Source organism: Lithobates pipiens, unplaced genomic scaffold (genome assembly GCF_037356315.1).
Source record: "Lithobates pipiens isolate NorthernLeopardFrog02 unplaced genomic scaffold, aLitPip1_a1.2 Scaffold_19, whole genome shotgun sequence".
In the NCBI taxonomy this organism is placed as follows: Eukaryota; Metazoa; Chordata; class Amphibia; order Anura; family Ranidae; genus Lithobates; species Lithobates pipiens.
The window spans coordinates 467538444-467555953 of record NW_027507764.1 but is presented as its reverse complement, the minus strand read 5'-3'; the positions used below and the strand labels follow the sequence as shown (position 1 = coordinate 467555953).

The 17510-nt window shown below is 39.2% G+C and overlaps 1 protein-coding gene across 2 annotated transcripts in view; it reads right to left on the bottom strand.

Moving 5' to 3' along the window:
• SULF1 (sulfatase 1) overlaps positions 1-17510 on the bottom strand; it is a 193299-nt gene that overhangs the window by 25906 nt on the left and 149883 nt on the right. For both annotated transcript variants that reach the window (XM_077492844.1, XM_077492845.1), the window contains exons 12-17: positions 15223-15433; positions 6612-6900; positions 5550-5646; positions 5119-5213; positions 4205-4270; positions 2166-2338 (exon numbers count right to left, since the gene is read on the bottom strand). In XM_077492844.1, the coding sequence (XP_077348970.1) occupies positions 2166-2338; positions 4205-4270; positions 5119-5213; positions 5550-5646; positions 6612-6900; positions 15223-15433 (931 nt within the window). The remainder of the gene's footprint in view (positions 1-2165; positions 2339-4204; positions 4271-5118; positions 5214-5549; positions 5647-6611; positions 6901-15222; positions 15434-17510) is intronic.

Here is a 17510-nt window from a genome sequence, read left to right as displayed (position 1 = left end):
GGTGGATGGAGCCAAATACAGGGCAATCTTAGAAGAAAACCTGTTATGCCGCATGCACACGACCATTTTTTTTTTTCGACGGACTAGGTCCGACGGAATGAATCCTTTGGATATTAAGATCGTGTATGGGCTTCAGCTGACTTTTTTTTCCTGAAAGTCCCATGGACATAGAAATAAAACATGTTTCAAATCTTTCCGATGGACTCGAGTCCGGTCGAAAAATCAGTTCATCTGTATTCTAGTCCGACGGACGAAAACTGACGCCAGGGCAGCTATTGGCTTCTGGCTATGAACTTCCTTATTCTAGTCCGGTCGTCGTCATCACATTCAAATCCGTCTGACTTTGGTGTGCTTGTGTGTGGCCAAGTCCATTCGTTCGGAAAGTCCGTTGGAACTCCGCCGAAAGTCCGGTCGTGTTTACATGGCATTAGAGTCTGCAAAAGACTTGAGACTGAGGCTGAGGTTCACGTTCCAGCAGGACAACAACCCTAAGTATACAGCCAGAGCTACAATGGAATGCTTTAGCTCAAAGCATATTCATGTATTAGAATGGCCCAGTCAAAGCCCAGACCTAAGTCCAATTGAGGATCGGTGGCAAGACTTGAAAACTGCTGACAGAGCTTGAGTTATTTTGCAAAGAAGAATGGGCAAAAATGTCACTCTGTAGATGTGCAAAGCTGATAGAGACATTCCCAAAAAGACCTGCCGCTGTAATTGTAGTGAAAGGTAATTCTAGAAAGTACTGACTCAAACTTTTCACATATTTATTTGTAAAAAATGTTTAAAACCATTTATCACTTTCCTTCCACTTCACAATTATGTGCCACTTTGTGTTAATAAATACACTTAAGTTTTTGGCTGTAACATGACAAAACATTTTGAGGGGTATGAATATTTTTTCAAGGCTCCGTATAGATACAGTATCTACACATTATATTACACATGCACATGACCATAATCCTGTTAGTTAATTGCAGAAATATTTTTACTCTGATTATCCAAGTCATATTTACTTTGGCATTACATTTAGTAATAGTACGGCCTTCATTTCCCTCATTTATTTTTTTAATTAAGTCCATGTAAAGTACACACACTCTGTACAACCTGATTTCTGGAAAAGTTTATCACAAGACGTTTTAATCCCAGCAGTTGTACTGTGTTTAATTAAAGAAGGGTTTAAGCAACAAACCCCATGAACTGTGTAACAAAAAGCTGAACTTTGCAGCTAGAACTACATCCAGACCTTACAATGTATCTATACACACAACTTTTTTTTAGTTGTTGATAGATTGGGGAAAGCAAAGAACCCCTGTCACCTTTATCTGGGGTTTGGGACAACTTTTTTTACTAAACAAGACGTGAAGGAATCTTTTCAAGCAGAAGAAAAAGGCAAACAGGAAGGCAAGACATCTTTATTGCAGGAGCAACATATAATATCTCTTCTGCAATTAAAGAAAAAAAAAGAGAAAACAAAAAACAAAACGCAGCTATAGATCTACTTCAGGAAACCGTGATAAGGTAAGCCGAAAGCATGTTCAAGTTATCAAAACCATATGTTTAAAGGAAGTCACTACCAGAACATAGTAGACCTTTTAGGGCTGAACCGGTTTTAGAAAATACATCCTCTACACCCACAGAAGAGTCCTCCATGGACTGATGGTCTTTGGTAGGTGAATTATTTTTTAACCTGATCACTGTTACTAACAAAACATATATATCCCTAATGTATATATCAGTGATGTTTTAAATTGTAACTGAAAACTGATACAAAATAGAATATTATTTATATAAAAAAAAGGAGGAAAGCGAAGGCATTGCCTATAGCTGTCAAGTAGGCCTCATTCACACAGGAATACTTAAGTGTATACCTGTGCGAGGATCATGTTTGCCCCCACACGGATATCAAATAGGGTGTAGCTGCCATATGATATGAATAGGACTATATTCATGCCAATTTACAGGAACACTTATGCATCCTGTGTGGGTAAACAGGGGCCTCACATGGGTGTACGCTTAAGTATGCCCATGCGAACGTGGCCTGCGATTTTCAATATATGTACAGTACAGGTTTATGTTTTTTTTAATGTTTTTGTTCTTTTACAGCTGGGTCTTTGCTAAGCATGATGAAAGGTGTAATTTTAGAGCATTAATGAACATGTTCTTACAGTTCCAGAATGGTGCCGTCTGCCAGTGGTTGTTGTCATGAGTAAAGCAGGTGAGTCCAGGAAGGCTGCATTCTTCTCCTTTCCTTTGTCGTTTCTTCTCCTTTTTTTCCTTCTTTCTTCTTCGGTTGTCTTTAAAGATTTGCAACTTGTTGTCAACCTCCTGAGCACCTTCCCTATGTGGAGAAGTAATTTAAAACAAAAATCAGGAACTAAAGCCTAAATCAATCAAAATACAGCATAGGTTGCATGCCAATCATCATGAAGATCTATCAACTTTCTAAATAAACCTAATTTGATTTCATAATAGTTCATACAAACCCTATTAAAATGTTAGAGCTGAAGTTTAATCTGCTTATATTTTGCCTTCCCTAGTTCCTCCTTCATCAACATGCAAAAAAAAAATGTTTAAATAAAACCTTTTGGTTTTTCAAGACAGACTTTATTTTTGACCCACTGATACTATCGCTGGGTCTTTAGGCAATGCAGGCAGATCATGGCTGGTAAAAACCTTTAAGAGCCCTTAGCCATGATGCAAACAGCAGGCTGGCTCTTGGGAGGAGATATACAAATATAAAAATGCTTTATTGGGTGGCTGTCAGCCTGAAGAAGAGGGTATTCTACGCAGGATGCCTTAGCATGCACACTGACTTAAGCCGGGTACACGGATCAACTGTTGGGAGACATCGACTGGTTAAAAAAAAAAGGCAGACATTCTGGACATGTGTATGTCGGTCGGTCTGTCTGACAGAGGCCAGCCATTTCTGTTCGAAAATCATCCTGGAAAACCAGCAGCCGAACAACTCCTGATCATCACTCTCAGCCAAACGCTGATTAGAGCGTTCTTGTGGGGGGGCCGTACCCCTGTCAGAACACAACAACTTAGCAGGGGAGAATGCTGCACTAACCTTGAATAGTTAGTACAGCAGCTCCGACCGGAGATGACAGTTCGCTGGGTGGAATGAAAAAAGACTCATATTGTACACCAGGCTTTAGTTAATGTTAACACGTGATACGAAACCTATATGACTGAATGAACTAAAATCCAATTTGTTAAAAGGACAGGACAGGGACATCTCTAGGGTTGGGAAGGAAGGGGCTAGATAATGCTGGACATCCTAATGAGTGGAAATAAGGTAGATTCTATTTGACTTGCTGCAGCTTCTAATGCACACTGTGAGAACTTCACAGCATGCAAAGAAATCAGTGTAAGTTATTTCAGTACAGGTGGAGCGCCTGTCCAACTGTGCAAGACTAAAGGTAAGGCTGGAGTTAAGCTTTGCACAGGTACAATAATCTGAGCTTTTTGTGATACTTTTATAATATCTGTTATGGAACCAAAGAGAAAGTGGAAGCTAGTTTGGACCTTTTTGTAAAATCCTAAAATTACTGAGGTCCATCCCTCAGCAAGGAAAACCAGGTTCCCTCTTCACAATCCATGTCCTTGTATTATATGCATAAACATATAGCTATTTGTTATTAATTATTTGGGAACAATTTGAATTTCTTCATCAAAATTATTGCTATAGCATTCCCAAGATAAGTCATGTCTGAAAGATGGTGGGACCTTGTGTCTTGTGGTCCATGAATAACTTGGACCTTGTTACCTGCATGGGACCCTGTCCTGACATTAGAGACCCCTTTCACTTCTGGAGCCTGTTGGTGCAATGACGTCTTTTCGATGCAGTTATTTCACTGCACCGAACTTGATGATATCACCAAAGCTTCCTAAATTAAGTCATGTTGTTGCAGCTACAAGCATTGAAGCTCTGCACTAGGGACCATATAGATCACTTGTCACAGATGACCCCTGCAACCCACTTTTTCTATGACTGTGTTTACTATTTGTAAAATATGATCATCAGCATATATTTAGCAGTCTCAAATAAAACATAAAAATGTACTGAGAAATTCTAATCCTAAATACACAACTAAAGCTGAAAAAGAGCATTGCCAATTCTTTGATTGTTACACTTTTGAGTAGGAGAAATGTGTTTGGAAATATTTTACATAATCAAAGAAAGTAGAATAAACTGTTTTACTTGAATGGGTGAATATGACTCTTTATCTTGTCTTGAACCTTCACACCTTTATCTTTCTTGTAAAATCTGGAAAACAAGTGAATAGCATGTAACAAAAAATATACAAACATATATAAATGTAATTTGGTGCTGGGTCAGTGATTAAAGGATAAGTTATCCTTTGTAAAAAAAAAAATAATACATGCACATCTTCGCATGTTCATTTGTTATTTTTCATATTAGGAGCCTGTAAAGTATTGCATAATAAATAAATAATTATTTTGTACTTTTTTATAGTTTTCGATCATGTATGTCCCCTTTTTACCTTTTTGTCCTAAACCGTGTTGTAAACCCTTATACCAGGGGTCTCCAAACCTTCTAAGCAAAGGACCAGTTTACAGTCCTTCAGGCTTTAGGGGGCCAAACTGTGGGCAGTAGGAGTAAACCATGCGCCATCATTGGTTTTAATGGGAGGAATAGTACCCCATTGTTGGTATCAGTGGAAGGAGTAGTGTCCCATCAATTGTGTTAGTGGAAGGAATGCTGGCCCATCATTGATGTCAGTTGGAGGAATAGTGCCCCAAGGGCCACATACAGACAAGCAAAAGGCCACATCTGGTCCCTGGGCCACAGTTTGGAGACCACTGCTTTATACTATTACACCTGTATTGCAAATTACACTTTGCATGCCAGTTACATGCTGTTTTGGGTGTACAGTTAATGGTATCTCCCGTTTCCACACTAAATGTGACGTGTGTCAAATGCAGCTGAATGAATTGGGGCCAATTGTCATGACAGGTAAAATGCACAACGTGACTGTTTCAAGGATCTCCTCATCTATCGCAGCACCACCTCCATGTTCTCCTTGCATATTTACTCCACACCAGAGACAATAAAAATCCTTGAAATAACACCCAACATTATGTGTCACTCACCCAGGTTTGCTGCAGTCACATTCATCAGGTTTCCTCCTTTTCAAATGTCCTCTTACTTCTCTTAAATTCTTAATTTTGTCTTGTAGAGCTTCAATCTGAAATGCAGAAGCGTGCATTCATATCAATATTTGTATACCTCAAACTGGGTCTGTTGTGACAGTTAAATGGACAAGCCCTTTATAATGTCAGTGGCAGATGGGAACCGTTGACAGGGAGCATCGAGCATCAGTTTTGGATGGGCATTTATAAATGTTAACCACATTCCATCACATAAAAGAAGATGTTCTTATAATCACCTCCTGGCACAATCTGATTGGCCGAGAGGAGTATCACAGACACTTTCCTTCTGTCAATTGCTATCATTATCTCATGTAACGTTAAATTATTGTCTTGTACACACATAGCAGGAGAGCCAGCAGTGATCAGATTACCTCCTTGTCAATATAAGCTTTGTGGTCCTTCCAGGCTCTGCTTGAATGGTATAATTCCCTCTCACAGTGCACCGAGTCATTGGTCAGAATATAACACCTGAGCCAGAAAAAAAGATTCAATGACCATTTTACCTACTTAGCCAACATTTATTACAGAAATAAACTAAATTATACAAAACCTTTACTGTACTGTATCACCACTGTAATAAATGTGTCAATTACATACTGATTTTAAGATAACTAGAAGAAATATAACAAGGCCATTGAGAGCCGGTCATAATCTCCTGACATGCGAATTGGATTCGGCGAAAGCCACATCCAATTCGCAATAGTGTGAAACCAGCCTTAAACCTGGAAAACATCAAATCTGGCAAGACCCAAATTTGTGTGTCCTTGAATGATGACTTTAGAAATCATTACTGAAATCCTGTTTCATGGTTAGAAGGGTATGTACCTATTAGGAGTTTGATGACATTGCTAATAATTGTGGAACAGTTGCTAGCAAGCTACACTTTTGCACAATGAGACCTGCTAACCACAACAGGCGCAAACAAACTGGAACTCCATGTCTATCTGGTTATTAATACATGCACAGTTTTAGCAGTTAGCTACTAGAGCTGGCAATTCTGTAGCTAGAGTCACATTTTAAAAGTCAAATGTTCAAGCTACAAAGTGTTTAGAGTTCCTGTGACACAGAGCTATCATGAACTACAATGCATTTTTCCTAGCAACAAAAAAAGCTAAGGTGAAGGTACTACAAATTACTGTTACATAACCGCTACAAAGCAATCATATACTCTCAATAACTATGCAGGTTGTCTTGTATTTCACAACTAACATTAACACGGAGATCATCGATAACCATTTTCATTTCCCACCTTCTCTTTGATAACTGGCAACTCAGACTAAAAATTCAAATTACAAACATCTCATTTCAAGAGACAGATGAACTGAGAACAAGGTTATTCTAAAATGTGTGGAAATATCCTTATAGCAAGACATAATGATGTTAATTTTTTAAATCTGCTAATGCTGCCAAAACGAAGTCCACCAGATGCTTACTTATGCGTGACTTTCACAGATGCAGAGTGACTGATCCCCATCACGCCATCAGCCAACATTACATCATCATCCTCATTTGGGGAAGTAAATGTTTCATCCTCCTCTTCTTCATCATCATCAATATCCTCTCCCACTTCTTCTTCAGAGGCGTAATGTCTCTTGGCGATGACTCTTGTCTGTGGGGGCTCCACATTTTCTTCATCTTCTAAATTGATGTCATAAACTTCTCCTTCAAACTCAACAGCCAGGGAGCGGGCTTGTCTGGTGTGAACAAAACGGGGGTTGAATTCTGCAGAAACAGGAAAAAAAAACAGAGAACTCGTAAAAAGGATTACGGTTATACTGTATTAACATCATACGTTATAAAAGTACTGTGGATAAGAACACTTAATGTTCATTTAAATTCATAAAAACTATAAAAAAAGCAAACTACACTGTCCCACCTTTCCCAGCAGGCAGCAACGAAGGAACCACTACTTAGACGGTTCGAATTTTGGCCGGTTCATCAGGTACCGGGCAAGATTTGAACCACATATGGGCAGACTGAATGTACGAAGTTATTTCTAATGGCTGGGAGAATACAATTCCATGGTTGCAGGAAAGAAATTTGCTCAGTGCGTGGCCTGCATTAATCTTGCGCTGTTTTATCAATTATGAAGTTATAAGCCAACTCTAATGTTCTAAATAATAGCGTCAACCCATCCTAAAGTACTTCCGATGTACAAATCTGCCTCAACAACTGTAAGAAGGATTAAAAGTCTTAAAACTCTATGATATTTATAGTCACCGATTAAGCACTGTGGATAATTTATACTCTGGGGGGGAATTTACTTGTGCACACAGAATTTGGTGCAGCTGTGCATAGTAACCAATCAGCTTCTAGATTTTAGGCCCCTTTTACACAAGAGATCCAATCGGGTCCGGGTGTCCGCTTTTCAGTTGGACCCGATCGGATCCTTCATTCGCCTCTATGGAACATCAGATGTAAATAGACTTGTGTCCGTTTACACCTGGCTACCTCAGGGTCCATTCTGCCATCTGCTCACTCCGCTTAGTTTGGCAGGGGATCAGCGGGCGGATCCCCTGCTGAGCAAAAATGGATCCAGCTCATGTGAAAGGGGCCTTATTGTCAAAGCTTATTTGAAATAGCTGAAGTTAGAAGCTGATTAGTTACTTTGCACAACTGCACCAGATTCTAAGTGCACCAGTTTTAGTAAGCATAGTAAGCTATGCTACCCATGAAAAATAGATGAAACCTATACGTTCCTTGAACAGTGCAAACTCGAAAACAGCAGTGGCAGTACATAGAACAGTTCAACAATTTTAAACTTTCTTGTTAATACACACAGTGTAGGTTTTAATCAATGAAAATTAAGGGCATTAAATTATAAAGATACATAGATTCTTAATAGGATTGGCAATACTAATGTCAAAGAACAGTTTAATTAGCCTCATATTCCTCTGCTACCACTAATTAGGAATAAGAAAAATCTATAAAAAACAAATTAAAAATGCAAATATAAATTGGACACAGAAATAAAGTGAACAGACATCTGGTAACAGAGCTACACCCATGATACTAATAGGGACTATATTTTACTACACTGTACACATTTGACAAGCTAGGGAGATAAAAGCCAAATCCATTAACTAGCTCAATAACACTGTGTCTGAAAATAATTTGAAACAATAATTTTCCATAACGCTTATTATATTTAAAAAAATGTGCAATACATTCTCAAATCACAAATGAAACAATAGCACATGCCATTATAAGGTTTATGGACAAATTGCTATAATACTGATTATAATACTGATTATATTGAAAAAAACAATATGGGCAATAAACATTTAAATATCAAATGAAACATTAATTTAGTGTATAAGGGCTATAGAGAAATAATGCCCTGTACACACGACCGGGTTTTCCCATCAGAATAAACTCTGAAGGTTTTTCCAATGGAGTTCCGACAGAATTCTGCTGAAACTGTCTTGCGTACACACAATCACACCAAAGTCTGACTGTTAAGAACATGAGGCCTTAGGCACAACACTTGTTTCATTGGATTCAAAGTGAGATTAAAGGAGAAGTACAGCTAAAGCTTGTTTGTACTTTGTACTTCTATGGATCACATTAGTGCACTCCTGTGACCCATTTTCAACAGACAGCAGGCTGAAGTTCGCTGCCGGCTGATGTTGCAGAGCCAGTCCAGACTCGGAAAAGATTGCGACCATATGGTTGGAATCCGCCCACATGCCTGGACTGGCACCCAGCTCAGCCTCTCAGTGAGCTGCTGAGTTCCTGAGCCTCTCCCGCTCCCACCACAGCCCAGCGCTCCAGTGAGCGAAAGGGGACAGAGCAAAGAGCCGGTGACTGACAGTCACCGGCTCTCTGCTCAGGGAGCTATGAGAACTGAGTGATCCGTAGGGGTTTGATCGCTCAGATCTCAGCCTTAGAGCCAGCGGTGGACACCCCCCTAGGTAAGTATGATTCCAAACAAAAAAATTCCCATACTTCTCTTTTAAAATCACTTCCAGACCGCCCACTGTATATATACGTTGGCACTTTAAAGATGGATATCTCGGTAACGGATGCAGCTGCTGTCATAACTGAGATATCCATCTCTTCGGTGGGCGCTCCGGTTTACGATAATGGTGGGCTCTGTGGTGGATTCACTGTGAGATCACCGTTATCGGGGACATGAGAGGGTCCACCCTCCTACCCCTCTCCCACGCCCTCTGCCGCTTACCAAAGCCGTCGGTAGAGGCAGAGGCGATCTTCCTAGCGTTAGTGTTAGTGTTCAATAGGAGTTCAGTCATTTCTCAGGTTGCCAGTAAAAAATGTGCTCCGCCATTAAATTTTTCTATGTTTTGTCAGTAAAAAATGCTGCAGGAGGTTGGCAACCCTGCTGGGTATGGATACGAGTGAGGGTAAGATGGCCCCCACCTCGTCTCCGTACCGTAAAAGGGCGGAAGCGATGTCAAAACTTCACTTCCGCCCATACATCTTAAAGGGACAATTTTTTATTTGTAATTTTTTCAAATGACAATTTTTTTTATTGCATTTAAGTCCAAATATGAGATCTGAGGTCTTTTTGACCCCAGATCTCATATTTAAGAGGACCTGTCATGCTTTTTTCTATTACAAGGGGTGTTTACATTCCTTTTAATAGGAATAAAAGCAACCCAATTTAAAAAAAAAAAAACAGTTTTAAAATCAATAAAATAAAGTAAAATAAATAAGAATTTTTTTTTTTAAAGGGCCCGTACCAACGAGCTCACGCACAAAAGTAAACGAATACGTGAGCAGCGCCCGAAAAAACAAACAGTGTTCAAACCACACATGTGAGGTATTGCTGCAATCATTAAAGCAAGAACAATAATTATAGCCCTAGACCTCCTCTGTACCTCAAAACATGCAACCTGTAGACTTTTTTAAATATCGCCTATGGAGATTTTTAAGGGTAAAAGTTTGACGCCATTGCACGATCAGGCTCAATTTTTGCAGTGTGACACATTGGGTTTCAATTTACTCTGCATAACATTATCTTTCACAATATAAAAAAAAATTGGGCTAACTTTACTGTTGTCTTATTTTTTTAATTAAAAAAAGTGATTTTTTTACCAACAAAAGTGCACTTGTAAGACTTCTGCGCAAATACGGTGTGACAAAAAGTATTGCAATGACCTTCATTTTATTTTCTAGGGTGTTCAAAAAAAATTATAATGTTTGGGGGTTCTGAGTAATTTTCTAGCAAACAAAACTTGTTTTTAACTTGTAAACACTGAGTCTGAAAAACAGGCTCGGTCCTTAAGTGATTAAAAAAACAAATTTCCTGCTCAGTGATATAGTAAAGTGGAGCTCCACCCAAAAGAGAAAGCTTCACTTGTTCGCACTCTCCCTCTCTCCACTGCCACATTTGGCTCTTTTTGAGGAGGAGGGGGGATTGGGTACCTGGTTTTGACAATTACCCGCTCCCACTCCTAGGTAAGATCACCGATCAATGATCTATGACACTTCCGGCCTCTCCCCCCCACTGCCTTCTGGGACACACACAGGTCCCAGAAGATGGCGGGACCACTCAGAAAGTGCAGCGCAACTCGTGCATGCACAGTAAGAAACTGTCTGTGAAGCCTGGAGGCTTCACTGACAGTTTCCCTTACTTACAATGCCGGTGCCTGTCTCCGAAGCTGCTTGACCTATTGGCTCAGGATGCTGACATCGCAGGATTCCTGGATAGGTAAGTGTCCTTATATTAAAAGTTAACAGCTGCAGTATTTGTAACTGCTGACCTTTAATTGTTTTTTTACAGACTGGAGCTCCTCTTTAAAAAATAAATTACTGGCGTGCTGGTCACTAGGCTGATGTATGAATCTAACATCCACATTTAATTCAGACATTCCATACTTCCCTCCAAAAAGCAGGGTGAGTTCAACATGGGTAGGAATGGCTGTTTTTGCACAGTATATTCCCCATTGAAGGGGTAGCAAGCCAGATGAGGCAGGTGGAGAACTCCAACATGACTTTCTGGTCGGAGGAGTCTATAAGCACTATGCTATGAATGGTATAGTGTACATCTTTGAAAAATGTTATTTTCCAAGAAATACCTCCATGTTCCAAATAAAACTAGACTTGCAAATATATGATCCTTTCTTGCTGTCATATACATATACCTGGGTCAGGTTCCTCTAAGAACCAGAACAAGTCCATATCATTTATTAGTGTTTCCATCTGCCTGATTTTGCTATCTTTTCACATACAGGCCAGCTGCATATATATAAATCACATAGAACATCTGTTTCACTTTCAACAGCCATCAGAAAGGCCAATTATACTAATTGAAAAACAGCTTCAATAAAACAATTGTGTTTGTCCAAATTAAAGACCTCCAGTGATTTATGGTGTCAGCTGTATGAAGAAAGATAAACATACTTTAGGGAAGTGTGGAGTTATTATACAGGATGATGGTTACAAGTTCACTGCTGCCCAATGCCCACCTTCAGAGGAATAAATTAGGCCACAAGTACAAGCCACGACAGAAATATCTCTGCTGATTTTTTTTTTTTTTTGGAACACGTTGGCAGAGGTAAATATAATCAATAGGACACTGATCTTTTTCGATGAAGCAGAAATTTTTGCAAAAATGGATAATAGATAATTATGGATTTTTCACATGTAGTAAAGACAAACTAAAGAAAAAAAAAACACAAATGCCCAAAGCCTAATATTCAGTGAATTATAATTTTTATACACAGATATTAAAATAAAATGTTAACATTCTGCATTCTGATATGTGAACTGTCAACGTCCACTAGGGGTCACTGTGGCACAGTAGGATAGCGCTGGCACAATGACCCTGAATTGTGTGATCCGTTCTTTAATTCCAGATTTCATTAATTTAATTAAAAGCTCTAGAACAGTGATGATTAAGGATTCTCAGAGAATTTAAGATTATTTGGTCTTTTATGTAATAAAATCTTGGAAACTAAATTTATAGGATTTAAAGAGAGCATTTTTGGGGACCTAGCAGTAAAGCCGGTATAAGAGAAATTATAATTGCGGCTTATTTTTATGCCTGTACATCTGTAATTCATTTTAAACACTGGCTACTGGTTATTAAATACTAAACAAGGAACCTAGTTCTAAACCTTTTTAGTTTTGGGTGTATTGGTGCGTTGTTTGATTCTCTTTCTGTATTTTATTGCTTCCTTGGAGATGAGATCTAACCTTAGCGCTGGCTCTTAACCGAAGACCAGAGACTGTAGACTGGAGTGTATTTTCCACCATCATGGTGTTACTGGCCCTTTAGTGTCCTTTCCACCATAATATTTTTTATTAATTCTGCCATTAAAGCCTACATTTCAATAGTCAATATGCAAAGAAGCACAAGACATTTTTCCTATTTTCTGATGTTTCATTGAATTTTATTGTGGCCCTTTGAACTAATCCTTGTCCCTGATATAATATGTGATAGGATTTTTTTTCCTGTAAGGATTGGACAAAAGTAGAGGATCAAACCCACTCCCCACTGCCTAAACTAAAAAAGAAAACATTCTGCTTTAAATTAGATAACGATGTACAATATTGTGTTAAAAAAATCTAAATAAAAAAATGTTGCAGGTATAAAATGCAGGCAGAATGCAACCAACAAAGATCTTAGTAAACTAGTTGCTATAAAGCTCCCTATTATCTCTCATTTGGAGGGCTGTCCCTCTTTTTAGCCCTTGTACACTCTGTCGGATTTTGTCCGATGGATTTTGTCCGACGGATTTTGTCCGAAACTGTTGCATACACACAGTCGGACAAAGTTGTCAGAAAATCCGATCGTACTTAACGTGATGACGTTATTTCGTTAGGAAGGGACTACGTTCAGGCTAGTAGCCAATAGCTTTGGTCTAGGAATTTGATCTGAGCATGCGTGGCACTTTGTACGATCAGAATTCTCTACACATGATCGGACAAAGTCTGATCGGATCATGATGTCGGAAACTTTTATAGCCCAGCTAGAAAACTTGGTCCGTCGGATACTCCGACGGAAACAGTCCGATGGAGCCCACACACTGTCGGATTATCCGATAACACGGTCCTATCGGACATTGTCCATCGGAATGTCCGACCGTGTGTACAAGGGCTTAGACCAAGTCCCTCTGTCCCTCGTGCAGCGCCAGTTGTCCCTCTGTTTTTGCTCTGATAGGGTCATCTCTATACAAAATGTACAAATTTACTACCAAAAGTGTTCTGCTGCCCTAAACCTTTTATCCCACCTTGATATTACTACATTTATTATTTTTAAATAATCAATATAATGGAAAAATAGAGGTAAAAAAAGCACTAGCGTGGTTTAGCCAATTCATTTTTTTGCATATTAGATGTACCGGTATGTGGTCCATGGGATGTGGCAGGAACATGTCTTTTTTGTTGTTGTTTTTTTTTTTCAAATTGAAAGCTGGGGACAATTTTGACATTTGGACTAGACAAATTAAGTTTATATGCCAGGCGTAAAGAATGACACCATTATTTAAGAAATCAAAAAGTCAGTACACTTGTAATAGGCAGGACTAATGACCAAAAGATGCCTTCTCTTATGTTGATAGCCCTGCCAACTTTGTAAAAAATGTAAAACCCCTTGCCATGACAGTGCTTGTGCCTTGTGACTGATGGCTCAGGCAACCCATGTAATGCATTGTGGGAGGTAGGAGGTGGAGATGAATGGGATGCTTAGTATTACTAATTACTTAGTATTACTAATACTTAGTATTGCCAAGACTGTTTAGTTACATCCCCGCCATTACAGATCGACTTGTCAGTGTCAGTTGTTGTATGATCAGTTAAGGTGTTGTATTAAGGACTAACATAGTCAGTGGGAAGAGCAATAATCTACAGTTACAAAAGGTTACTGATACCAACTAATCCGACACCAGTTGCATTTTTTACTGATTGACGTAAATAGTTTTATTAATTGAGAAAACATAGAAAAAATATTTTCATTAACTTTATGTGACTGTGATAAAAAAAGCTTTTTCCAGGGGCCAGTTCACACCACATGCAGTCCAGTGCCTTTTTTTTCTGCATCCAAAACGCATGGATAATAGGCTATATGATTTTCAATGGCATAGTTCACACCAGTGCAGTCAGTTCCAGTGCTTTACAGTTCCAGAACATGCTGCATTTTGTCTGCACTGGACTGTACTGGAATGCGGTAAAACACACCAAAATGCACTGGACCACACGTTCTTATTTAAGGTTAAGAAAAAAGAGGGGGAAAAATCCACTGGACCGCATCAAAAATGCATTGGAACGCATCAGAAACGCACATGCAGAAAAGCATCCGGAACACATCCAGACTACATTTCTATGGTGTGAACTGGCCCTAAGTTTGTATGTACTGCAGCAATCTGAGGCCTATGCACTAACATGGAATTAAAGGGAACCTCTTAGCAGTGAACTCATCTTAAACTGGAAATTTATGCTAGGAATTGAAGATGGGCGAACAGGCAGAGCAAACAGGCAGGATCTATAATGCAGAAAATAAATTCTTTGTCTCTTCTGCATTAAAGCTACTTACCTACCTGTCTGCCCCCGTAAAGTAAGCTCACTGCATATATTTAGCAATGCAGGACTTCCGTGCATGCGTGGGAGTGATGTCAGCTCAGCCTGGCCAATAACAGTGGCCGAAGATTAAGACCCAGATGCCAGCTGCCTGAAGATGTCAGCGGCAAGTGCAGAGTTCCAGGATGGCACATCACTGGATTGAAGGTAAGTTTAGTTCAGCTTTAACTTTCTCAACAAATGTACCTCAAAGATTTGGTGTATAGTATAGTTTCTATTATGAAAATACTTTGAAAAAAATGGGCAGAGATTAGAGGATTCATGTAGCATTTACTCCCTGGAATCCATCTACCCTTAGTTCAGGTATACAGACAGGAGGGTGTGCTGAGCTGAGAAAGCCCCCCTCTCCATGAAAGAAAAAAAAATGCCCATGAAGACTTCGTATGACATCATTTTGGCCTAGGCCAGAAACCAGGAAGCAACTGAAGAAATGTAAAAAAAAGAGAAAGTTTATTTCTGCTTTACACAGGCATTTGTCATTAACATCCACTTGTCACTTACTTTTAGCATTGGCTGGTCTTAGGAAAATCCTCTGCTTTTTCCTGGGGTTCCTATGTGGCCTGTAGTCTGTTTCAGGACACACACAATCTCTGCTCCCATAGCCCTTTGAATTTATACTCCGTGCCCTTTTCTTCAGTGGTACAACATCTGCAGATCCTTTACACTTATGAATCCGAAGTTTACCAGACACATCTTCAATGCACTGCCATTTCTACGAGGAAATGCAAAACATTGTAGGATTAGTATTAGGTTTTTATTGATCAATCCACCTTCACATTCTAATGACTGAATATTGCTGTAACCTACTTATCCAGGCCCAAACACAGAAGTCACGTTCCAATCACGGCAGTTTAGCTTGTCTACACAGCTTGTATGTTTTTTTTCAAAGCCTCAGTTTAGGAAAAAATACAGCACAAGGGACTGAAAATTTAATTTGTTCCTTGTGCTGGTGTCCGATCTCAAAGTGGAAATCTTCAGTTTTCTGCCCTGCCCACATCCACAATGTTACAGTGCTGCAGTTTACCTGTTACAGACACACATCAAGAGTAACGATTATGCCGATCTTTTCCAACCCTTCCTTTGTTCACAAAAGTTGTACTATAGCTAAACGAAAAAGTGATCTATGAAGGAAGAAGTGGATGGAAAGAGTGAGCATAGTCAGCAATCTTAATGACAGCCTGTGACGAGTCCAGCTTTGGTATTAACCCCCAGAGTATCGGATGATTAACGCTGTAGGGGTGTGGGGGGCAAAAGATTGAAGGTTTCCACTATAACAGCCAAAAACAGCCCAAGGTACACTTTACATTAAATTAAAGTAATGTTCCTTTTGCTGATTTATACTTAAAAAAATATACAAATACCCACAAAAATTTTTTTACAATGGTTTTTAGAAAAAGGAGTGATAAAAAAATTTACTAGACTTACCTGAGACATCCAAACAAAACAAATATTCAATGCACATCTAAAATGTACATATTGAACACACATGATTATACTGTATGCATATTCTGAACATGCATTGCTATCAATAAGCCCATAGTCCAGAGTTTCTCTACCATGGAACAGCGTTTCCATGGAACTCAACTTCAGAGGTTGCTGGGGGTTCCTTGAGCAATAAGCAATTTCTGCCTCTCAGATAAGTTCCCACTGTTTTTTTTAGCTATCTGTAAGGAGGTAATTCTTCCCAATGACCACCATTTTTGCTGCAGCCGCAAAGCACATATACAGCCCTGAGGGATGCATGCTCTTTAGTTGGTTGGTCAAGGGGCAGTAACACCTCCTTTTATCAAACCCCTGGCCATTCATGTGAACAAGTTTTTATGGAGCCCCTGGATAGCAGTAAAAACCCAACAGGAGTTTGAATCCTTCCATACTCTATTTACAACACATTATACAGTTTATGGCTGAGATGTTTACATCAATTCTTACTCTTAAAGAAGTGTACATACTAAGGATGCTGCTAGAAAACTCTGTCTGCCTAATATCCCCAAAAACCTTCATAAGTGAAAGGGAAGGCAGGATCTATCTTCCTTACAGACTTCCTTAGCAGCATATCGTTTTCTCCAACCCTACAAGCGCTGTTAATGTAGGAATGTAAAATGAGATTCAGTAGTCATTTCACACTCCATAGCTGGCGTGCCAGTCTTCAAATGTTTCCTAAATAGAGGAGACTGCAAAGCACTGTTTATGTACACTGGACCAGATCAAATGTCTTCACGTTTAGCATCACATTACTACGAAGGGATCAAGTAATGCTTGCTCATGATATATTTATGTAGGGTGCTTCGGACAGGAACAGTCAACAGCTGATACATTTTTTTTGAAGGACAATCCAGCACACAACATTCTGTCTGCAGTGAATGAGCTGTTAATGGGAATTTTTCTCCTTCAGATTTCCAATTAGCAGCAGAGATTGATTAGAGCTGAAACAAAATTGGTTTTGTGGAAACTGACTAAAGGTATCTATATCCGTTACGGTTTTCTTGAAAAAGACGTCAGCATCTAGTAAACAGATGTTGAAGAGGAGGTGAAAGTGACTCAGCTTGGGAATCTTCATTCTCTATGTTTAATATACAACCTAACTTCCTTCCAGCTTACCAGAAGTGAGTGTAAACCAGGCACCGCACAGGAAGTGGTACAGCTTGTCTAAACTCAGCCCACCATGCGTCATGAAGAGACTTTTGTTTATAAAGCTTTAATAGATGAGTCTACAGTAATGATAAACAGTGAAACCTCTGACCTATTCATAGATAATGTAGAAAAAAAAATCAAACACCAGCAGTAATAGC